Raw genomic sequence first — 24,107 nt, 5'->3', positions numbered from 1 at the left:
TGAGTAACGTCTTCACCCTGGGGTCTGTCAATCTATGACTTCCAGAGCTGCACCTACTCCAATTACTCAATTAGTTGATGGTGATCTTCACCGAAGGAGGAGACAGGGGTGAGAGTAGAAGGCCTGTCACTCCCACTGATCCGTGTCAGCCACACCACTCCCAGTGGTTACCAGCCCACTCAACACCTCACTGATCCTCCCCTACCAGACTTCAGCATTAAACATCTGTTTCTCCAGTCAGACACCAACACAGAATCCCAGCTCAGACAGGGAAAGACCACCCAGTTTGACATGCTCCTGGCTGGTCCAAGAAGAGCTCCCAATAGTTTGGGGGCCAGACCGGTCCTGCTGTGGACACCTGGTCTCTGTCCATTCCCCCCCACCCCCACCATGTCCCACAGCATGAACTAGAGTGGAGAGCACCTCTGGGTCTGGTGGAAAGTGGGTGAGTCCTGCCAAAAAGAGCTGCCTGTTCCACTCATATGCGTAGTTCCACCCCTACCTGCTACAGGCCTGCACATCTGGGCTGTTTGATACCTCTGGCAGTCTGTCCTGCATATCTGGGCTGTTCCACCCCTCACTAGGTCTAGCCCTGCACATCTGACCAGCCCTCCCCTCCACACAGCTCAGAAGAGAGTTGCCTGCTCAAGAAACATCCTCCACCCGTGTCCCATTCAAATCGAGTTTTGGATTTTCCTACCCGGGTAAAGTGACCCCCTCATTCATCTTTATGACTTAGCCAGGTCTCCTCAGCCTAATGCCCTCCATCTTTCCAGCCTCTCATAACTCAAGCACCACCACTCTTCCCCTCAGTGCTGGGAACATCCTGGTGGATTGGCCATTATTTCAGGCAGGAATTGATAGGTTCTTGATTGGCCAGAGAATCAAAGATTATGGGGAGAAGGATGGGCAGTGGGGCTGAGTGGGGAAATGGATCAGTATTGAAGGAATGGCAGGGCACCCAAGTGTGGCTCCACCAATCAGCACCGGCACTGGGCCCTCACAGGACGGGAAATGGGATTCGTGTCTCCGCATGGACAGGTTGGGTTGAAGGGCCTGTCCCCTGCCTGACATCTCTGCCACCTCCTAGTGAAACAGCAGCTCATTGCCCTTGACCTGCCAACCCGTTGATAAACCCCAGAGACTCCCCTCCCCCCCCCAACGAGTTTCTTCCAAACTCCCAGCTGGATTTCTCCATGAAGTTGAGCACCCTCCCTCCCCCCACCCCCCCTCCACCAGGGGGATGGAAACATCTCCATTTTCCACGACTCAGCTTCTACCTTCCTGGGGTTCCTGCCCCCAGCCTGGCTGGTAACCGGTCAGCCCCAGAGTTACCCCGGAGCAAGGAAAGGGAGGGAACACAGTGTGTGTTGTGTCTGTAATAAGGAATGGTTCAACTCCAACCACTTACAAATAAAACCACCACAAGATCAGGGGGATGATTTATTTTAGATCTAGAATAGATTTCGAGAAAGGTTCTGCTCTGATTTCAAGGCAGGAAGACTAGGACAGTGATTCAAGGCTTCACTCCCTCTGACCATTCCATTCGTATTGCTGCCCTCTGGTGGCTTCATTGGCACAGTGCGACCTGCCTGGCAAGTCCCAGCAACAAGAACAGACTAGTCTGCACTTTCAGGGCCGATAGGCCTCCAAAGGGGCAAGAAATTAAAGTGTAAATTAATGAGAAATCCAGCATTTGCTTCATTAAAGCTTGAAAGAGGCACTAGGATATTTGTCCACAGATTAAAACACAAAGTAGAATCAAAACAGCTAAACCACAGGAATGGAAAGACCCTTTGCCCAGCCGTGGGGAATACGGGCAGGTGGGCAGGCAACGCAGCAGAAGCCTCCTCCCGCTGCAGCAGGGTGGGATCAAGGAGTGCCTGCTGTGGGTGCTCTGTAGATGATATCTCGAGGGGACACCCCCCCACCCCCGTCAGTCCCTACCACTCCAACCAGGGCAGTAATCTCAGCCTTGTTAATCCCCCACTCACATACCACATTAAATAATCCCTTACTAACCACAGAGCACCCGTGGCACAGTTAGTAATGGGTGCCCTGCCATCAGTTACAGGTGCCCTGTGGCACAGTTGGTAATGGGTCCCCCATGGCACAGTTAGTAATCGGGGCCCCGTGGCACAGTTAGTAATCAGGGCCTGCCATTAGTTACAGGTGCATCATGGCACATTGGTAATCGGGGCCACGTGGCACAGTTAGTAATCGGGGCCTGCCATCAGTTACAGGTGCCCTGTGTTAGTCAGGCATTACTCAAGGTGGTGTGTGAATGGTAAAAGCTTGAGAACCTCTGCTCTAGGCGCTGATGTGGCAGAGTTGGAGAGGCTCAGAGTTTCCCCCTTCATTGAAGCAGGTGCTGAAGAAGGGAAAGAGCCTCTCAGAGAAGAGCTGGCGATATGTGAGGAGGTGAGACATGTCCTCAGCATTATAGAAAGACAAGCGGCCATCCTCGTAATCTAGGAACAGGCCGATCCTCCTGGGCTTCCGCTGAACAGGGAGGCGTTTCCAGGGCAGGGTGCCAGCCCAGTACTGGTCTCCGTCCCGCAAGCGCAGGGTCCAATAGCCATTGGAGGGATTAGCCTTGACCAGAGCCTTGCGGTCGACGGACTCCCTGGCCACCCCCAGGTCCCACTTGGTCTTCCCTCCCACACCCACCTCCCAGTAGTGCCTCCCCGACGAGAAGCCCTGGGAACTGAGAACATTCACGCACTTGTCGAAACGCTGGGGGTTGTTGGGGACATCCCGCTGCTCGCTGACCTCCCACACTTTGGTCAAATCGTCAGAAAGGGCCAGGTTCGGATGAGCTGTGTCCGGGTCGAAAGTCAACTTCACTGGAGCTGAAATCAGGGGTGGGGAAAGAATAGGTCAAACGCCCATTTATCGCAGGGCAAGACAACAACCTGCATTTGAACAAGGTCTGCCCCACGGAACACTCCAGTATCCCCACAGCAAGCACCAACACGCAGCCACAAGATACACAAGAAGCCACTCGGCCTTTCTGACATTCACTATAGTCAAGGATCATCCCCTCTCCTGGACCACCTCTTCGTCATCTCATCCTTAGCTGACACAATGGGGGCAGGGATCGGGAATTCACCCCTCACTGCGAGGAACATCCACACATCTGGGCTTTGGACAAATGCCCCCTACCCATATTGAAACAGACCCTAGTTCAAAGCGATCGTGGGAGGCAGCTTGCTAAAAGGAGCTTCCCAGATGGAGAGCACAAGGTTCCGTGAAGGAAGTCTGAACCAAGGGCCCTACGAGCTGAAGGATCAGTGATCACAGGGGATCTGAGAGGAGAGCCAAGGTGGAGGGGATCCCTGGGACAGGCAGGAATTAGCAGGGTTCAGTGAGCAGAGGCAGTGCTGAGTGAACAGTGTCAGCCCAGAGGTCACAGGAGCTGGGTCTGTGGAGGGAGGGCCCCAGCAGCAAAGGAAGGATGTTGCAATGATGTGGCCGTTCTGACCCTGGGAGTGTGTGATGGGATCGTGCGGAGGGAGCTTCACTCTGTGTCTGACCCCAGGAGTGTGTGATGGGACGGTGCGGAGGGAGCTTCACTCTGTGTCTGACCCCGGGAGTGTGTGACCCCGGGAGTGTGTGACCCTGGGAGTGTGTGACCCCGGGAGTGTGTGACCCCGGGAGTGTGTGACCCCGGGAGTGTGTGACCCCGGGAGTGTGTGACCCCGGGAGTGTGTGACCCCGGGAGTGTGTGATGGGACAGTGTGACTTTCCACAGTGCCATGATGAACATAAGGCTGGGGGAAACCGTGGAGAAGGAACAGACAGTCAAACCTTGGGCTGTTAATGCTGGAGATACTCCCACTCACCAGGCTGCAGGGATCTGCACATTCGCTTCCAGATGATGTACTGCAGGGGCCCAGTGTAACGAGTTGCGCAGAGTCGGCTCCTCACGTTGGGCTCCTGGTCAACCTGCACACTGTGGAGGATAGAGGGGTCAGCGTGGCTATAACTGAGGGGCTGGGGGCAGGGTTTGTACAGGGATGAGAGTAGGGAGGGGTGGGAAGGGTTGGGGGAAATTGCCTCAGAAAGAGCAAACAGACTACGTTGAGTCTGATCCTCCCTCCCAAACGCTGCTAACACCCCCCCCCCACCTCACCAATTGGTTGATCCGATTACCCAGTCAGGCCCGGAATTCCATGAGGGTGGGAGCGAAATGTGGGGACAGGACTCTCCAGACACACCTACAGTCGGGTTCCACAATGGAATCTGCCCCCTGTGGCCACAGCTCTCACTGTGATGGCTCAGGAGGAAGAATTCGGTGCTGCAGGAATGCAGTACCCCAGGCAACAGTCTGCAGTGGAGCAGGGGTCATTGCAGGGTCACACCCTAAACCCCCTCCAATGGAACACGAGAGGGGAAGGTGCCAAAACCCCTAGATGTTCATGCCTCTGCTGGGCGGGTATGCGAGAAGGGCAAGGGGTGGGACCCAATCACGGACCAATGGGTGAACCACAGGGTGACACCACAGCCTGCAGCACCCAACACCCCCCCCCCCGTCACTGAGATGAGACCACCTACCTGGGGACCAGACCCCGTGTCTGAAAGAGAAAAACCATGTGGCATGAGGGACCATCTCGTGAACACTCCACAGCAGCGCCCGAACTCCCCCTCCCCCCTCCCACAGATACCCCCCCACCCAAATATATTCCCTCCCCCCCCCCCAGGTTACGCCCTCCCTCCACCCACAGATATCCCCCCACCCACGGGTATCTCCCTCCTTCCCTCTAACACCACCAACCTTCAGAGGGAAGGTGACCCTAGAGCCAGTCACCCTCTCCGTATGCCCCTTCTGAACAGGTCTCCCGTGCACACCTGCCCCTTGCCCATCCTCAAACTCCCCCACACACAAAACCTTTAACCTACACACCCCCTCCTTCCTCCCCACCCCGTTCCCTGACACACAGTACCTCAACCAGTATCGTGTCCTTCAGCTGTTCCAAGCATCCAAGGGTGCAGCTGCTGAGCTGCTGAAGCTCACTGAGCCCTGCCTGCACCTGGTGCACGTGTGCCGACAGCTGGTCTAGGGCGCAGTCCGTGTCGCGCTGCAGCTGTCCCACCAGCACATTCTCCTCCCGCCACAGCACCTCGTGCATCTTCTCAAAGTCTCCCTGCACCTTCCGCTGCAGGTCGGCTGACTCAGTCTGGGGAGGCAAGAGAGCAGGTCACGGGGAGGCGGGGCTGCACGCAGGGGGGGGGGGGGGGGGGGGTCGCAGGGCTGCGTGGGAATGGAGTCATAGAGAGGCCATTCAGCCCCACTCATCCATGCCAACAAGGACGTCCATCAGTGCTTGCCCCTCAGACACCCCACATACCCATCTCCCTGTGCAAAACATCTTCTCCCCTGACCCTGGGGGAAATCCATGACCATCCCTCTTCCCTCTTTCCCTCAAGACTTGGTCAACCTCCATAACATCACCCCCCAGCCTCCCACATTGCAAGGGGAAAAGTCCCAGCCTCTCCTGGTTCTAGCCCTCCACTCCCAGGAACACCTCATGAACCTTTTCTGCACCCTCTCCACTGAATGCAGTGTGTTCTGCACCCTCGCTCTTTGTTCAGTCACCATGGTCCTGCCGTCGTTCAACATCTCGCACTTGTCCAATTTAAACTCCTCCTGCCGCTCCTCGCCCACGAGGTCAGTAAACAGGGAAGTCCCAGGTATTGCCAGGATCTTTCATGAAAACTGCTTGCAAGATGGTTTGGCCACTTGTCCAAAATGTCCCTTTTAATTCGGATGGTAACAGGCCCTTCTGGACCACAAGTTTTATTTCTACCAAAATTCTGTTCCTTTTTCAAAACCGTTCCATGTCCATAACAACCTCTGACCTCATCTCTGTTCAAGAGACTTAATTGGCTTTGATTAAAAACAGATGGCTTCCTCAGCAGTTCTTGAATAATTAAGACCCACTTGAAATCCATTAGCTGTCTGTTCAAGACACATCCACTCTGAGAATGAACACTCTTCTCAGAAAACAATGTTTCTCTGTAAATGCGCTGTGACTTTTTGTGATCCTGTACCAACCCACAGCTAAGAACAGATACAATATTTTAACTCTATAATTTATTTTACTAAGACATTTTTATAAAAGAAATATAGTTTAACATTAAAAGTTAACAAAAATCTGTTACAGTATGCAGTGGGGTTTTGATTTGGTCCTGCCCACCCACTCCCTTAGAACACTACAGCACAGAAACAGGCCCCTTCAGCCCTTCTAGTCTGTGCTGAACCATTTTCTTTGCCAAGTCCCACTGACCTGCATCCAGTCCATATCTGTCCATACCTCTCCCATCCATGGACTTGTCCAAATTCCTCTTAAATGTTAAAATTGAGCCCACATTCACCATCTCAGCTGGCAGATCATTCCACACTCCACCACTCTCTGTGTGACGAGGTTCCCCCTAAACTTTTCCCCTTTCACCTTTAACCCACATCCTCTGGTTTTATCTCACCCACTCTCAGTGGAAAAAGCCGAGCTACATTTCCTCTGTCTAACCCCCCTCATAATTTTAAATACCTTGATCAAATCTCCCCTCATTCTTCTGCACTCCAGGGAATAAAGTCCAGGGGAATTCCCATCAAACGTTGGAAGCAGATTTGGGCTCTCGAACCCACACCAATTCCCACCTCCACCGCGCCCCCTCCCCCCCCCCTCTAGGATAGAGGTACCTTGATCCCCGCGATCTGCTCCTCATCTCGTTTCAGCATCTTTGTGAGTCTGTCCACCTGCTCCTGCTGACTCTGCAGTGCGACATTCAGCTGTTTCTGTGGATACAAGGCAAGGGTCAAGTGAACCTCACACCCCCTCCCGTCAGGAGGATTTCATGAATGTGAAATCCCAGATTCAAGGACAGTTTCTTTCCTGCTGTTATCAGACTCCTGAACAAACCTCATGGGGGTAACATCTTCTTTTCTCTGATCCAAATGACCTATCTCTGGAGCTCTGCACCAGCTTTTACATGCTTTGTACGGGTTGACAGCAAGGACTGCTTGCTGGATTAGCTTTCTCACCATACGACAGCATATGCATCAATAACCTTGAACCTGCCGTCAAGTGCGGTATAGTTAACGTAATGGTTAGCGCAACAGCTTTACTGCTCCAGCGATCAGAACTGGGGTTCGAATCCCACGGTCTGTAAGGAGTTTGCACATTCTCCCTGTGTCTGCGTGGGTTTTCCCCAGGGGGCCCCAGTTTCCTCCCACCCTTCAAAATGTACTGGGGTGTATGTTAATGGGGTATAAATTGGGTGGCATAGACACGTGGGCCGGAATGGCCTGTTATCGTGCTGTATGTCGAAAAATAATTTTAATGAAAATTTAAATAGTCTATAACCCAGTAGGCTCCTCAATGATCCGGAATATTGAGGGTGCTTTTGCTGGCATCTGTCAGTTCTGGTGTGTCACTCCCATTGTGATCCAATCCACTCACTAGAGCAGGTCACGATTACGATAGAGGAAGTAAGTTTGCAGTTGATATAAGGTTAGAGGAGTTGTGGTTAGGCTATCGCAGGTTACAAACAGATATAGACAGGATGAAAAGTTGAGCAGTGAAGTGGCAGATGGAATTCAATCCAAGAAAGTGTGAGGTGATGCACTTTGAAGGTCAGGTCAAACTTGAAGGTGGAGTTAACAGTGAGGAACAGAGGGACCTCGGGGTCCAAATCCATACATCTCTCAAGGTCGCCCCACAGGTTGAGAGGGTTGAGGTGTGCTTGCCTTCATTAGCCAGGGGCTTGAGTTCAAGAGCTGTGAGATGCAGCTCTGTAAAATTCTGGTTAGACCACACCTCATTACAGGAAGGATGCAGAAGCTGTGGAGAGGGTGCACAGGAGGTTCACCAGGATGTTGCCTGGATTAGGAAACAAGTCTTACGAAGCAAGGCTGACAGAGCTGGGACTTCTCTCTTCGGAGCAACAGAGAATGACTTAATAGAGGTGTGGAGGATTATGAGAGGCTGAGATAGGGTAGACAGCCAGTGCCTTTTTCCTGGGGCAGTGATAGCAAATACCAGAGGACATGGGTTTAAGGTGAGTGGAGGAATGTTTAGGGAAGAGATGGCAGATGCAAGTTTATTTTTATTCAGAGTGGTGGGGGCTGGGACACATTGCTGGGGGTGGTGGTGAACACTGGTACAATAGGGACATTTAACAGACTCTTGGATCTTATATCCATGTGCAAGAAAAATAAAGGGTTATGGGTGTGAGGGAGGTAAGGTTTCGTTTGTTGTAGAGAATGTTTACATGGGCCGGCACCAAATTGTGCGCCAAGGGCCTCTACTATGATGTATTGTTCTAAAAATCTTACAGCTAATCCCAACAAGTCCAGGGCAAGATTCCATAAAACACAATGATGTGTCAAAGGTGTATTTATCTCCAGGCCAGGAACAACTGGAGCTACAAACCCACATTCCACACTCAAAACTCTTCACAATGTCACTAAGCTAAAACAGTTTATAACCAATTAAAATCTTGTGAAGGGTGCAGGACAGACAGCAGCCCACACACCAGTCAGGGGGTGGGTTTCGAGTAATTCTGCAGAGAAACTTGATGAGCAGCTGGTTCACCAGGCTGAACATCTTTGTGGAGCTCGGTCCGCAGTGTGTGATCTCCCACGGGCCATCTCCAAAACATCAGTTGCCTGACAATTCTCCCTCAGTACTGCCAACTTCAACCGTGCTACACTCTGCTCTCTCCCCACACAACCTCCCCTTTCCCCAGAACGGTCAACCCTCTCAAAAACAAACCCATGATCTACCCCTTCCCCCACCTCTTCCCCTCCCCTCCACCCCTTTCCCCCTCACCTGCACCCGGAGGCGGTATTCCTGGGTGCTCGCCCCCCTCACCCTCTCCACCACCCCGGCCACCAGGTAGTTGGTGCGGAACTCCTTGGTGCTGAACTGGCGACGACACTGGGGGCAGGACACGGGCTGGGGACCGCGCCAGCAGCGAACGATGCAGCGCCGGCAGAAGTGGTGCATGCAGTCCAGCATCACCGGCTCCTGGAACATCTCGCAGCAGATGGAGCACGTTAGCTCATCGGCCACCGCCTCCATCACCACCGACAGACCCGGCCCGGGCGCCCCACGGTCCAAAACTCGGGTCTGCACACCTCCTCCGCTTCCGCATCTGACCCCGCGCCGCTGATCCAATCAACGCGCAGCGCTCCTGAGATTGCAACATGAACCCCGCGGCCAGCCAATAGACGTCCGTGGCCCGGGAAGGAGTCGAGTGATTGACAGGTCAGGGAGCTCTGCTGTCACAATCCAAAATGTTGCAGCTGCCGGAGAGCTGATATCGAATCGAGAGCCCAGGCACGAAGCGGGTCGAGCAGCGTCTGTGGGGAGAGAAGCTAAGAGAGGAGCAGAAGACCAGCAAGCTCAGAGCACAGGACAGATTCGGGGCCCCAACACCCCTTCCAAGTGAAGCAACAGGGTTTTCCACTGCATCTGGTGCTCCCGCTGTGGTCTCCTCAACATCGGGGACTGGGCGATCGCTTCACTGAGCCCCTCGGTTCTGTCCGCCCAGTAGCGGGGGTCTCCCAGTGGCCCCCCATTCCAATTCCCCCTCCCATTCCCTCGCTGACATGTCTGTCCATGGTCTCGTGTAGCCAGACTGAGACCACCCGTAAAATGGAGAACAGCACCTCATCTTCTGACTGGGCCCCTCCAACCAGACGGCATTGATATCAACTTCTCTGGCTTTTGTTAAACCCCCTTCCCCCAGCTCCGTCTCTCTCTTCCCTGTCTGCTTTCGCACAGACATGACCAATTCTCACCTCTCCCCTCATCATATACAATGAACCCCTTGTGTTGGTCTGGATTCCTCCCCTGGCTGCATTGTCTATGTTCTGAGAGTTCCTTCTCTGGTTCTTGTTCTGTGAGGAAGGGCTCAGGCCCAAAACATCGGTGATAGATCTTTGTCTCCTATGGATGCTGTGAGAGCGGCTGAGTTTCTCCAGAAGGCAGAAGCAGGGAGTTTCTCCAGAAGGCAGAAGCAGGGAGCTTCCTGCGAGCAGTGTGTGTAATGGAGGAGGATTGGTGGGGGGGGGGGGGGGTGGGTTGAGAAGGGATGGAAGAGATTTACCTGGTTTGGAAGGTGTGAGTTGGAGAAACCACTCTTTCCTCAACAACAAAATTCTGTCTTTAAATCAAATAATAAACTGCAGATGTTGTTATGGCCAACAGGTGGCTCCCTGAGGCTACTCAGCCAAACCTTTAAATCAGCAGGCCTCTTGCCTTAAACCTGTAAATGGCACTGTAAATGGCATTGTCACCCCAGGCACAAAATCCTGACTGCCCACCCTACACCACCACGCCATCTGATCATTTTATAAATTTTCATCAGGTGTTCCCTCGGCCTCCAACCCTCCAAAGAAAACAACCCAGGTTTATCTGACTGTGTTGGTAAACCACTGGCCTACTGGAGGGGGCAACCTCTGTACCTACAGGAGTGTAAGGGGACAGGACAACACCTGGCCGGCTGTCAATCAGTCAGTCTGAATGGATCAAGCCCCACCCAGTTGGGTGTCAATCACCCTCCGGGATATAAGCCTGCGCCGGCCTCCCAAGGCCTCACACAGAGTTGCTGCACCCACAGCCAGCCTGGCTCTGTCTTTGTGGATTAAAGCCTGTTGTACAGTCTTTATCTTTGTGTGTGTCTGATTCTATCTAACAGCGCACCACACCGACCCCTCCTCATAACTCACACCCTCCAAACCAGCCACGAGCTGGAAAATCTTTTCCGTCCCCTCTCAAAGCCACTCCCCCTCCTCCTGCAATGCACACACTACCCGCAGGACACTCCCTGCTCCCGACTTGTGTGCCTCAGCCAGTAAGGTAGTGTCTTCACCATCTGATCCACTTGACCGAGGACCTGTGGTCTCCAGCTGCTCCTTGCCCCCATCCTGCCACCTGCTGTGCATTCCCACTGAAAGATTTCTTCCCTTGGATGGTGGAAGACCTGTAGAATTCTTGACCACAGAAGAGTGGAAGGAATTGCCCAATATTTCAGGAGGGTGGAAATGAATTTGTAACAAATCTAGCACATAGAAATCTGCAGCACTCTGCAGGCCTTTCCACCCAAAGTGTTCAGCTACTCTAACAGATGTCTAGAATTCCCCTTCTCTTAACCCTCCAATTTCCATAGCTCTGTATACCAGTCTAATAAAAGATCCTGTTGTCCCTTCCTCCAACACCATTGCTGGCAGCACATTCCAAGCACCCACCACTCTCTGTGAAAAACTTACCTCTAACCCCAAACGCCTTCAAACTATGCCCCCTCATTTAGCCTTTTCGGTCCTGGGAAAAAGCCTCTGTCCAATATCTAATTATCGTACATCTCCATCAGGTCGCTCCCTGTCTTCCGTTATTCTAAGGAGAAAAGGTCAAGTTCACTTCTTCCTGTGGCACATTCTCCAACCCGCGCAGCATACGGTAAATCTCCTCCGCTCCCTCCCTATAACATCCACATTGTTCCAGAACTGAACACTATATTCCAGATGGGGTCTCTCTAGGGATTTGAGTAGCTGCGTCAAGGTCTGGGAAAGAGCTAGAATGTGATTCTGAAAGGATGAGTGTGCCAGGAGTTTTCTCTGGACTGAAGGAGGATGAGAGGTAATCGAGGTGAATAAGATTATGGGAGGCTGAGATATGGTGGCCAGCCAACACTTTTTTCCTGGGACAAAAATGTTAAATCCCAGAGAATGTCTGTTTAAGGTGAGTGGAGGGAGGTTTAGGGAAGACAGCAGAGGTACGTTTTTTTACACAGTGTGCTGTGGGGGCCTGGAATGCATTGCTGGGGATGGTGGTGGAGGCTGAAACATTGGGGGCATTTAAGAGACTCTTGGGTAGGCCCATGGATGGAAGGAAAATAAGGGTTCTGGATGTGAGGGAGGGAAGGGTCAGATTGTTGTGGAGTTGGTTTACATAGGTCAGCACAACATTGTTGGCCAAAGGGCCTGGACTGTGCTGGAATGTTCTGTGTTCTATGAGCCATGATTGTTTTGTTAAGTGAGCATGAATGAACGGCCAAATGGCCTCCTGGCTCCTATTTTCCCTGTTGTATCCCCTGACTTTATTTGCCTTCTCCACCCCTCCCCAGACTGAACTCCAGGGCTAACCTAATGAGAGTTTCCCGCAGCTGGGAACTCCCACACCCTCAGCTTCCTTGGTATCAGCCACACCCCCCCCCCAGACCTATGGTCACATTAATGTGTCTCATGGCCGGCTGGGGTTTGGACAAATGCTGTGCTGGGTTCCATGTATGTGAACTGTTTCCCCCTTCACCCGCATTCCTCTGTCCTTCCCAATAATTCAGTTATTGGTCAGACACAACCTGTCTGCGAGAGACGGGCAAACTGATCTTGATTCATCGGCACCTCATCAGGTCCCTGAATGGTAGTGAATGCTGTGCCTTTATTTCAGAAGATCACCAAGGAGAAGCAAAGGAGCGATAGACCGGAGAGGGTAACATGGTCTTTGGCAAGGAAGGTAAAAAGTGGATTATTACAACCATGAATAAATAAAACCCATCTTCAGAAAACAGTAAGGAATGGAGAACTTTCACTGTCAAACTTTCAACTTTATTCCTGGGCAATTAATATACATTATTTACTTTTACTAAATAAAATTTGATCAACTACCGACTTGGATAGAAATTAAATTGAATTTTTCTGGGAAAACATCATTGTTGGGGCAATTTTTGGCTCCACTTTTTACTTTTGTCTTTTTCTAAATTGATTCACAATCAGATAATGAGGATTAGACCAAAAATATGTTTTAGTTGTAATAGTTTTTCCCTGGCAGGTCTCATTGTAGATACCTCTCCTTTCCACCTTCTGTTCTAGATGCAGGTTTGAAGGAATGGGATAGATCAGGTATTAAACATTACAAAGATTTATTTATCCAGAAGAATTTTGGTTCTTTTGAACAATTGTCAGTTAAATTTAAGCTTTCCACTCGACATTTTTAAGATATTTGCAAGTTCGACATTTTGTCCAATCTGAGCTATAAGATTTTCCTCGAATTGCAGACACAACTATTCTTGATCTAATTTTTGATTTGCAGTTTGTTCATAGTGGGTTATTATCACATTTATTATAACATCATGCATTTATAATAATTTTCTGGATTTGAGGAACTTCAATGGTTAAGATTAAAAATGACTGAAAACAGGATCTTAATATAAATTTTTCAGATGCGGACTGGCCTCCACCCTTGGTCTGATTCATGATTCACCATTTTGTGCTGGACGTTGCTTATTACAATTGAAAGTGGTACACAGAATGCTCATGTCCAAACGTAAATGATCTCGTTTTTATGCACATGTAGATTCATTGTGTGAAAGGTGTAAATTGTAGAGGCCTCACTAATCCACATGTTTTGGGAATGTCCCAAATTAGGAAGATTTTGGGGAAACATTTTTCAATCTTTATCAATGATTTTTAAGGCTAAAATAGATCCCTGCCCTTGAATTGTCTTGTTTGGCTTCATTCATGATCCAACTATATCTTTCTCTATATGTCAAGAGAAGGTTTTAGCTTTTAGTGCACTGATGGTCAGACGAGGGGTGCTAATGAAGTGGAAAGATTAACTCCCACCGACTCACGGGCAATGGCAACCTGATGTAATGGCAGATTTAAGTTTGGAAAAAAAAATAGATATAATATCAAAGACAAAAAGCTCCAGTTTAAAAAGAGATGGGGTCCGTTTATAGAATATTCTCCTGGTTGGCATTTTAGGCTGTTGGGATGCCCCAACCGGCTTCTGGAGGTAGTGATCTGATCCAGTTTGGTCGATCGTTCCCTTCTCTTCATGTTTTTTATAAGTGACCATGATCAGAGGGAGGGGGAAGAGCAGTGGGAGGTTTAGTGTTTCGTTGTTTTTTTTTCCATTTTTTTAATAATTGGGGTTTATATATGAGGGTCCTAGTCTATAATATTAATATAAATTGATACTTTACCAAGTTTTGAACAGATTGCTTTTAAAGTAACTCATGTGATTTTCATTTTTAATCTTAATAATATTAATTAACAATTAATAATGAAAATGGGAAACTGTTAATCAGCATTTTTACCAGTTATATATTATGTACACATTTTGACATTTCCTTCTGTAATATTAATGCAACATGTACATGAGATTATTAATACTGAACTCAGTAAAAAATATTTTTAAAAGAATAGACAGTGGAACATTGATTACCAGAGGATATTGTACACATGGCGTGGAAAATTCACAGCAGGTGGACAGACTGTACATTGGTGCTAATGGCAAGTGGGGCTGGGAGATAGCACCGAAGGATGGATTGAAGGTCCAATCCCCCTCCCTGGGAAGGACACGTGTGTAACATGGTGAAGGCTCACTGTTGAGTCCAATGGAGGGCAGATTTGTCTCCTGATGGGAGGGACAGAGTCTGGGCCTATGGTTCTAGAATCTGAAACAAACTAGGTTGACTGGGTGAGTGAAGAGCAGAGCTGCATCAACTGGGATAAGTTGAACTGTTCGGAATAAGAGGTTGGTCATTCAGAATGGAGATCAAATCTCTTCATCATACAGAGCTACACACTGTTCCGAATACTGACACGCACACATGTGCACATGCGTGTGTGTACACACCTGTGCACACAGACACACGCATGCATGCACATACAAGTACACACATAAACGCAGGCGCGCACACACTCACGCACACACATACAATTCTACAGACATGTAAAACACAGTCTACACATATACAGTGGCTCCAGTGTTATTCACACAAACTGCAACAACAGTGTTACACACATAAACACACACATGCACATGTGTATGCTTATGAATTTGTATACATACATACAAAATATAAGCATGTACGACTGAACTAACACATGCCTTCGTTCACACACCATAGGCACAGCATACACTCCCTGTGCGTACACTCACACATTCACACTCTCAGAGACATGCGTGGTTTGAACTGATGGGGCTCCCACACTGATATCCAAGTAAGGATATAGAGCATAGAACATTCCAGCACAGTCCAGGCCCTTTGGCACATGATGTTGTGCTGACCTATGTAAACCTACACCAAAACAATCCTCTAACCCTCTATTTTACTTCCATGTCAGTCAGTCTTTTAAATGCCCTAATGTTCCAGTCTCCACCCCCATCCCCAGCAATGCATTCCAGGCCCCCACCACTCTCTGTGTAAAAAGTCTTACCCCTGCCATCTCCCCTAAACCCTCCCTCCCTCATCTGAAATGGACGTCCTCTGGGATTTGCTATTGTCCCCCTGGAGAAAGGTGCTGCTGTCCACCCCATCTAACCCCCTCATTATCTTACATCCTTTGTTGCTTCAAAGAGAAAAGCCCCAGGTCTGTAACTTTGCTCCCTAAAACACGTTCTCCAATCCAGGCAACATCCTGGTAAATTTCCTCTGCATCCTCCACAAAGCATTTACATCCAGTAATGAGGCGACCAGACCTGAACACAGTAATCCAAGTAGTGAATACAAGCTCAATTTTAACATTTAAGAAGAATTTGGACAGGTCCATGCATGGGGGGGTGGGGGGGGCAAAATAATAGTTCAGCACAGATGAAAAGGGTCGAAGGGTGTGTTTATCTGTGTTGTAATGTTCTATGGTTCTAAGTACATTACATCTTGTGGTCTCACTTCTGCTGACGAGCAGATTTTTTTTGCTGTTGAACAGATCTTAAAAGAGGAGAAGGAAATGAAATAATTTTATGGTTACTCAGTTCTCACAGCTTCCAGAAAGGGTGGAGATGTCCTTAAGATTCAAGATTCTTTTATTGCCTTGTAATGAAACAGGTATAATATTACACGAGCCTGCCTTCGACGTCCGATGGACTCCTTCAGCTGGTCCTGCCACTGGGACAAGTGGGAAAACAGCAGGAGAACATTGCCAGAAACGCTCAGCAGGTTAGCAGCTTCTTTTGGGCAGGTGCATTGATAAGAAAGGCTGAAATAAATATGGGCCTGACACAAGCAATGGGCATGGGCTCCTAGTCAGACAGCAGGGAGACAGGCCCTTCAGCCCAAATTACCTGTGCTGGCCAAAGTGTCCCATGCACATTAGTCCCACCTGCCTGCGTTTGGATCCACCTTAACCATAGATCCACTTCTTAAACATATCTGCCTCAAGCACATTCTCCAACCCTATCCCAAACACCCACCACCCTCTGGGAGAAAACGTTACTCCACAAGATACTGTTAAATCTCTCCCCTCCCCCTTCACCTTAAACCTGTGTCCTCTGGTTACCGATTCCCCCGACTCTGGCCAAAAGACCTTCTGCATTCACCCATGATTCCTCCCATGATTTTGTCCACCTCGATGAGATCACCCCTCATCCTCCTGTGGTCCAAGGGACAAAGAGGGAGAAACCTTTCTCTCTGCACCAGATAGAAACTGATATAAACCAACGAGGATCTCCTATCAGGACAGGTGACAGAAGTACATGTAGGGGAACATTTTGGGTCCTATGATCATAAGGCCATTAGTTTCAAGTTAATTATGGAGAAAGATAGGTCTGAGCCTTGGGTTGAGATTCTAAATCGGAGAAAGGCCAATTTTGAGGAAATGAGAAAAGCTCTAGAATGCGTGGATTGGGATAAGTTGTTTTCTGGAAAGATGTGCTAGGAAAGTGGAAAACCTTCAAAGATGAAATTTTGAGAGTACAGAGTTTGTATCTTCCTGTCAGGATTAAAGGCAAGGTTAGAAGACATAGGGAACCTTGGTTTTCGAGGGATATTAGGGATCTAGTTGGAAGAAGAGGTGCAGAACAGGTAGAGGAAACATGGAGCAAATAAGGTTCTTGAGGAGTATAAAAAATGCAAAAAAATTCTTAAGAAATCAGGAAAGCTAAAGGACGATATGAGGTTGCTTTGGCCGACAACGTGAAGGAAAATCCCAAGGGTTTCTGCAGATTTATTAAAAGGATAGTAAGGGACAAAATTGGTCCCCTTGAAGGGGACCAGAAGAGTACCACCTTTCTTCAGGGGAGTCTTGTAACCTTGTCCTTGGTTATACAACCCCATGGTTGTATCTCTGTGCTACTGTAGACCTATTGATTTGGATTGTTTAATGTGAAACATCTTCAATAGAAGTCAAAGCTTCGAGTCTTAAGATCAACCAAACTGGATCAGATCACTACCTCCAGAAGCCGGTCGGTGCATCCCAACAGCCTAAAATGCCAACCAGGAGAATATTCTATAAACGGATCCCATCTCTTTTCAAACTGGAGCTTTTTGTCTTTGATATTATATCAAGTTAACAACTTGGAACCAAAAGAAATGGGGGAGACTTAAATGTTTTTTTTAATCAGTATTCAATCAGGAAACTGGCCCAGAGTCGTGGGAAGTGACTGCAAGGTGGTACCATCCAACCAGATGGCATTAACATCAACTCCAGTTTCTGTGAGATACCCCCCCACCTATCTCTCCCCTTCCCCATCTCTCTGTCTCCTTTGCTCTTGCTCTGCCTTCATAGAGCCGCTGCCCTCCCCTGATGAAAGCTCCCTTTCCCTCTCCTGCTCACCCTATCCATGTCCAACTATCATCCCCTGCCTGTACTTTGCTCAGGCCCGAAATGTTGCATGGATGCTACGAGACCGGCCGAGATCCTCCAGCATCTCTGTGTTTTCACTACAATCTCAGCATCTTGCAGACTTTTGAGTTTCATTCTTTTTAGGACATGGAACCTACACAGATTAAAGAGGAGGAGGTGGTTGCTGTCTTAAAGCAGATAAAGGTGGACAAATCCCCAGGCCCTCACAAGATAGCCTCTCGGTCCTTGAGGGAGGTTAGTGTAGAAATTGGAGGGGCTCTGGTGGAAATATTTCAAATGTCCTTAGCCATGGGTGTGGTGCCAGAGGATCGAAGGGTAGCTCACCTTGTTCCGTTGTTTAAAAATAGGCTCCAAAAGTAACTGGAAATTATAGGCCGGTGAGCCTGACGTCAGTAGTAGGTAAATTTTTGGAAGGTTTTCTTAAAAATGGGATAGACAATTATTTGGATAGCCAGTAATTGATTAATGATAGTCAACATGGCTGTGCATGATAGGTCATGTTTAACCAATTTTAGAGAGATTTTCGAGGAGGTTACCAGAAAATTTGATGAAGGAAAGGCTGTTTGTGTTGTCTATATGGACTTTATTAAGCCCTTTGACAAGGTCCCACATGGGAGGTTGGTCAGGACAGTTCAGACACTCGGTATTCATGGTGAGGTAGTGAACTGGATTCGACAATGGCCTGAGAGTAGTGGTGATGAGGCCTGTGATGAATGGTAGCCTCTGGGATCGCTGCTGGGACCATTGTTGTTTGTTTCTCCATCAATGATCTGGATGATAATGTGGTAAATTGGATCAGTGGGTTTGCAGATGACACCATGGGTGATGGAATTCCTCTGGTGGGCCTAGTGTCGAGCCAGCGAGCTGAGGTGCCTCCTCTGTGCTGCAGTCAGTCATTGGTGTGATTTAGGAAGATCCCAGAAACAAAAATGGCCAGGAGCCTCAGGGACTGTGGACTCAGAGTGACTGACCATTGTTCATCTCCCACAGATCCCGCTCAACCCAGAGTTCCCCAGCAGAATATTTGCCACAACAACAGTTCCGAATGCATTCCTGCAGCCAGTTTCTCTCTCCACGGAGGTTGCCTGACCTGCTGAGTGTCCCGGCCCTGTTTTCATTACCAGAGGCAGAGACTGGTTGGTGTCGCTAGCGATAGCAGACTTCCCATCAAGAGGATAGGTGAGAGGGGCAGGATAGGGGCTCCTCCCCACCATGAAGCACAAACAAACTCATGAGGACATTGCCCTCATTGGCTTGAACTAGGGTTCTGGGATTGGCAGGCAGTGATGGGTCACTGGGGGAGGGGGTGAATGGGGATCAGTGGAGTGGAATGAACCCTTCCTGACCCTTAACCCCATTCCCCCAAAGGCCCCCAGAGACGGACGATCTCGTACAGACAGATTTTATTTCTGAGAAGGATGCATTAAGTATCACTTCTTGTTCTGAATTTTCGTTTCTGTTTTGAGGTCAGACTTCTACTGATGTCAGCAATCAGCGATACATCTCTCGTTCTGGAGTTGTCTTCCACTTGTGGCAAAGTGTGGAATCAGCAAAACTCCCCACACAACGGGGGGGAAAATCTGCAGACACTGTGGTTGAAGTACATCACGACGCTGGAGAAGTTCAGCAGGTGAAATGGTGTCCTTTATGTAGCAAAGATAAAATTACAGAACTGACGTTTCAGGCTTGAGCCCTTCATCGAAATCTGGGAAAATCTTGGCAGGCGTCCGACACCTTTTACCTTTGCTGTACAAAGGATATTCTTGACCTGTTGAGTTTCTCCTGCTTTGCGTTTTTAACCACACAATGGGGGGGTGGGGGGGGGACACTGTCCTGGTGTGAGGGGCACCTCCAAGCTGCAGAGAAAGATCCCAGATCACCTCAGCTGAAATGATTGTCTTCAGTGGGAATAATCCGTGCCACGTGGGCAGTCCCAGGCTCCACTTCTCATCTCCCTGTCCCCTCATCCTCCTCTCTCCCTCACTTTCTCGCTCCTTCTGCTCTTCCCTTCTCTTTACTTCCCTCCCCTGTCCTCTCTTGTCCTTGTCTCCCTCTCCCTCCTCCTTTCTTTCTCATTCCCTCACCCCTCTCCCATTCTCTGTCCCCTCTCCAAATCTCTCCCCCTTTCTTTCTTCCCCTCTCCCTTCACCTTGTGCACCTCTTACAGTGATGAGTCAATGTGAAACCCCAGCTGCCTCCCCAAGGTCGAACGTGGCAAAGGCTCTTCGGCCCACACTGCCTGGGCTGTTCGAAGACCACAGTAAGGGAGCACCGGACACTGGTGGGACCACAGAGAGAGAAGGGTGGACAGGGTGACACCCTCCTGTGGGACAGATCATTGCTGATTGTTCACTGCCATCTGCATCCCCTGGGCCAAGGTGGACAGGACCTAGGAAAACACTGGCCATGGGCCCGTAGACCACCAACTGAACTTCCACAGGACCCGCTCCACCAATGCTGGAGACAGGAGTGGGTCAGAGGCTCCTGGCCACCATCAACAAGGCTGTCCAACACTGAGGGAGATCACTGCCCACTGGACCCAGTGAGCACATCCAACTGCTGTGGGTCTTAGGGTCCAGGTCCATACATCTCTCAAGGTCACCATACAGGTTGATAGAATAGTTAAGAAAGCCAATGAGATGCTGGGATTCATTAATGGGGGATTGAGTTCAGGAGTGGAGAGATCCTGTTGCAACTCTACAAATCTCTGGGGAGACCACACTTAGAGTATTGTGTTCAATTCAGGTCACCTCATTACAAGAAGGATGTAGAAGCTGTGGAGAGGATGCAGAGGAGATTTACCAGGATGTTTCCTGGATTGGAAAAAAAGTCTCATGAGGCAAGGTTAGCAGAGCTGGGACTTTTCTCTCTGGAGCGTAGAAGGATGAGAGGAGATTTGACAGAGGTTTACAAGATTCTGAGAGGCATAGACAGGGTCAACAGACAGCTCCTGTTTCCCAGGGCAGGATCAGCAAACACCAGAGGATGTCTGAACAAAATGAAGGGAAGGAAGTTTAGGGGATATGTCAGGATTAAGTTTCAGGGATAACTGAGAGTTGTAGGAGCCTGGAATGCCTTGCCAAGAATGGTGGTGGAGGCTGGAACATTGGGGGCATTTAAGAGACTTTTAGACAGGCACTTGGATGGAAGAAAAATAGAGGAGGTGGGAAGGGTTAGATTTTTGAGTAGGTTTATATAGGTTGGCACAACATCATAGGCCGAAGGGCCTGTACTGTTCGATGTTCCAGCTCTACTGTCTTGGACAAAGCAACCTTTATATCACCCCCTCCCCACCACAATGACAGAGGCTGCAGTGTACAGGAGCACTCCCACAGGCACCCACCTCCTCCACCACCACCCACAGGTTCCCCTCCATGCCCCTCATCTGGAGCCTCATTGTCTCTAGGTCTAAACACCCTCCCCCCAGCACTTGGACTGCAGGGATTCAGGGAGACAGGTCACCCCCACATTGCCAAGTCGCATTGGGTCTGGGGTGGAAACACAGGCCTGGTCAGTGAGGCCCAGGTTCTCACACCCTGACCTGTTAAACTGGTAACTGTGGCAACTCGTGAGGAGACGTAGGGGAGGGAGTCTCTCCCCCACATCATTCATCCTCATCTTGAGCTGGACTGTTTCTATGTGGATCCGTACTGAGCAGCAAAGCTCCTCTCTGCATCCCTCACTCAACAGGAAGGGGTCAGCAGGTTGCCTATGGGAGATCCTGGACTAGAAAGGGAACTGCTCTCCTCTCCACACCCCCACACCCCCACCATACCCCCTCCGTATCTCTCTCCCACAACCCTGCCATACTCCCTCTCCCTCCCCCACAATCCCACCATACCCCCTCTCCCCACACCCCCGCCGCACCCCATCTTCAACTCCACGCACCCCCTGCCTTCATTCCAGTATCTGCATGATGTTAAACTTCATGCCTTGGGCACCCGTCACCATCTCGACGCTACATAAATGCAAGTTTTGTTTTCAAGAGAGAGAAAATTCCAGTGAAGACAAGAATTGTGAAACAGAGAGAAAAATTAGTTGACTTTTATTCCTCGAATTCTGCCAGGTGTAGCAGTGAAATTAGACAATACATTACAGGGTTTTAGTGCTTCAGGGAATCATCAGATGCTTCAGCTGGTTATATTGATAGAATTAGTTCCAGTGCCTGGTGCAGCAACTAGTGAGCAGCGACATTGTCCTGGACAAACCCTCGTTAGTATTGGCTGCAGATAGATCTACGGGAGAGATGGTTCCTGGTTTCACTGGGAACTCCCAGGGCCAGTGATTTGAAGCCTCAAACGTTGGGGGCGGTAGTGGCCTTTTCCCATGTTGGGATCATTCCAGGGAATTTCCACAGGATCTGAGAAAGAATCACCCATTGGCAGAAAACCTCTCTTCCCCACAAGGAGATGCCTGGGATAAACGCAGGGGTCAGTAGTTTGCAGTCCCCCTTTCCCAGGTAGTTCCCATGGCCACGTTCAGGAAGACAGGCCCTCGAATGTGGCCTGAATCTGGCCCCACTGTCACTGGGAGTGAAGCCCACCGTGATATATTCCAGGCTCACCGCTCTGCATCTACCCCAGCAGACATGGTTAATGCTTTAAGAACACCCTCTCCTCCCCTTCTATATTCCTCTTTCCCCTCCTATCTCATTCTCCCTCACCCATGCATCATTTGCCCTCCATCTACCCCTTCCCTTTCTCCCTCCCTCCCCGAATCCCTTTCCCTCCCACTTCCTCCAATCCTCCACCTCCCCACTCCCTGCAATCCTTCCCACCTCTTCCCTCACCCTCCTGCCCTCCCTCTCTCCCTCCCTGCATCCCTCCTTTCCTTTCCCTCCCTCATTTACACACTCTCCTTTTCGCTGCAACTCTCCTCCACCCCATTCCCTCCCTCACCCCCTCCTTCCCTCCCACCCTTGCCCACCCCTCCGCCCCCCGGTCTGCCTCCCAAGGACCACCCAACCATGAGTTCAGTGCCCAAGGGCGGGACTGTGCCAAGCAGCGTTCCAGGGAGTGGTGGGGTGTGCAGTCGTCGACCTGCCTCACACCTTGCTGTAGGGGTTGATGAGTGGAAGGGTGTCCAGTCCAGTCACACAGCCACTGTGTATGGGTGACTGGCATCGAGGAGACTCCGGCACCTCTCCCCCGGTCACCAGGTTGGCATAGTCCTGCAGTGAGATACAGCATCAGAACCAGGAGCAAGCACAGGCTTCCCCCATCACTATGGTCTCACCCTACCACAGATACACCCCACACTGTCCATTCCCAGTTCTGACCACAGCCACTGGACTGAAATGTTAACTGTTTCTCCTCCCATAGATGTTGCCTGACCTGCTGAGCATCACAACAGGCTTGGCAGCGAGAGGGAACAAAATCAAAGCAGGACTGAAAGAGGGTGAACCTGACAGAGGGAAAACTTCAGACAGCATCCCTGGGATCAGCCTGGATCGTATTGAATGGCGGAGCAGGTACGACGGGCCTGCTCTTTCCTTTGTATGCACATACCATGAGTGGCTCTCTGGGGACAGAGGCAGTGCAGCTTTGTCACAGGAACCATGCCTTGAATGGGAGGTTTAGCTGTGACCCCAGGCAGTGGGCGGGAAGCACCCGCTGATGTCCAGATTAGTGGCCAGATCCTTGGGCCACCCAGCTGACCTCAGGCCTTGTTCCCCATGATTCATTGGCTCCTCTTTAGACCCAGACGCAATCCATAGGCTCAACACAGAGAAAACAATGGCCTTCGTGACTGTGAAACACAGAGATGCCTGAGGAACTCGGCCAATCTCGCAGTGTCCATAGGAGGTCAAGATATATTACCGACATTTCAGGCCTGAGCCTTCAGTAATATATCTTGACCTCCTGTGGATGCTGCGAGACCGGCCAAGTTCTCCAGCAGCCAAGGATTCAAAACTTGGCGAGCGTGGCCCATGTGGCTATGCCCAAGTCATCGATGTGTTTAACACAGCAGGGGACTTTGTACTCATGGAGTTGGTGTAGGATGAGTGTCCACAGCTGGTAGATGGTCCGCACCGACTCTGAATGTCCTGTTTCCATGGTGTCTCCATCACCCGATGAGGGGGAGATGCCTGAGTTAAGAAGCAGGTGCTGCCTGAGTGCAGGAGGAGGGCCGAGGCAGGTGGAGGGACCAGAAGCCAACAGCTACTGATGTACCCTCAGGTTTAGGAGGTCTGCACCAGGACCGATGCCTCCCCAAGCTGGGGTCTGGACATAGGGTCCCCATGTCCGAATGGATGACAAGAAGAGAATTCTCCACACAGACGGCAGAGATCCCTTCCCCCCACCACCACCAGAAAACATAGAGGGGCAGTCACTGAGCTCAGTAGAAAAGTGAGGGTTTTGGAGCTGAGCAGACAACCAGCCAGGACTTCAATGGAAGCAGGGGAACGAGGGGGCAGAATGGCCTCCCCCTGCTCTAATTCCTATGTCCCTGTAAGTCAGAGACCCACCATACCCTGAGGACTAGCCCCTCTCCCCTAAGCGAGGGAGGG

The 24,107-nt window shown here is 50.1% G+C and overlaps 2 protein-coding genes across 2 annotated transcripts in view; both read right to left on the bottom strand.

The window, feature by feature from the left end:
• Positions 1 to 1,430: 1,430 nt before the first annotated feature.
• Positions 1,431 to 9,181, bottom strand: trim105 (tripartite motif containing 105). Its single transcript, XM_069897953.1, has 6 exons — positions 8,835 to 9,181; positions 6,704 to 6,799; positions 4,947 to 5,180; positions 4,558 to 4,577; positions 3,846 to 3,955; positions 1,431 to 2,852 (listed from the first exon to the last, which is right to left on the bottom strand). Exons 1-6 carry the CDS (start codon positions 9,084 to 9,086, stop codon positions 2,311 to 2,313), a joined length of 1,254 nt encoding a protein of 417 aa, XP_069754054.1. The 5' UTR covers positions 9,087 to 9,181; the 3' UTR covers positions 1,431 to 2,310.
• Positions 9,182 to 21,625: 12,444 nt separating this feature from the next.
• The window catches only part of LOC138742957 (macrophage colony-stimulating factor 1 receptor-like), a 38,015-nt gene continuing 35,533 nt past the window's right edge, over positions 21,626 to 24,107 (bottom strand). The window contains exon 18 of the mRNA XM_069897830.1: positions 21,626 to 22,766. Coding sequence (XP_069753931.1) covers positions 22,641 to 22,766 — 126 coding nt within the window. The 3' untranslated portion in view covers positions 21,626 to 22,640. The remainder of the gene's footprint in view (positions 22,767 to 24,107) is intronic.

Source organism: Narcine bancroftii, chromosome 9 (assembly GCF_036971445.1).
Source record: "Narcine bancroftii isolate sNarBan1 chromosome 9, sNarBan1.hap1, whole genome shotgun sequence".
Classification (NCBI taxonomy): domain Eukaryota; kingdom Metazoa; phylum Chordata; class Chondrichthyes; order Torpediniformes; family Narcinidae; genus Narcine; species Narcine bancroftii.
The sequence above is the reverse complement of the archived record's forward strand: the minus strand, read 5'-3'. Positions and strand labels throughout refer to the sequence as shown.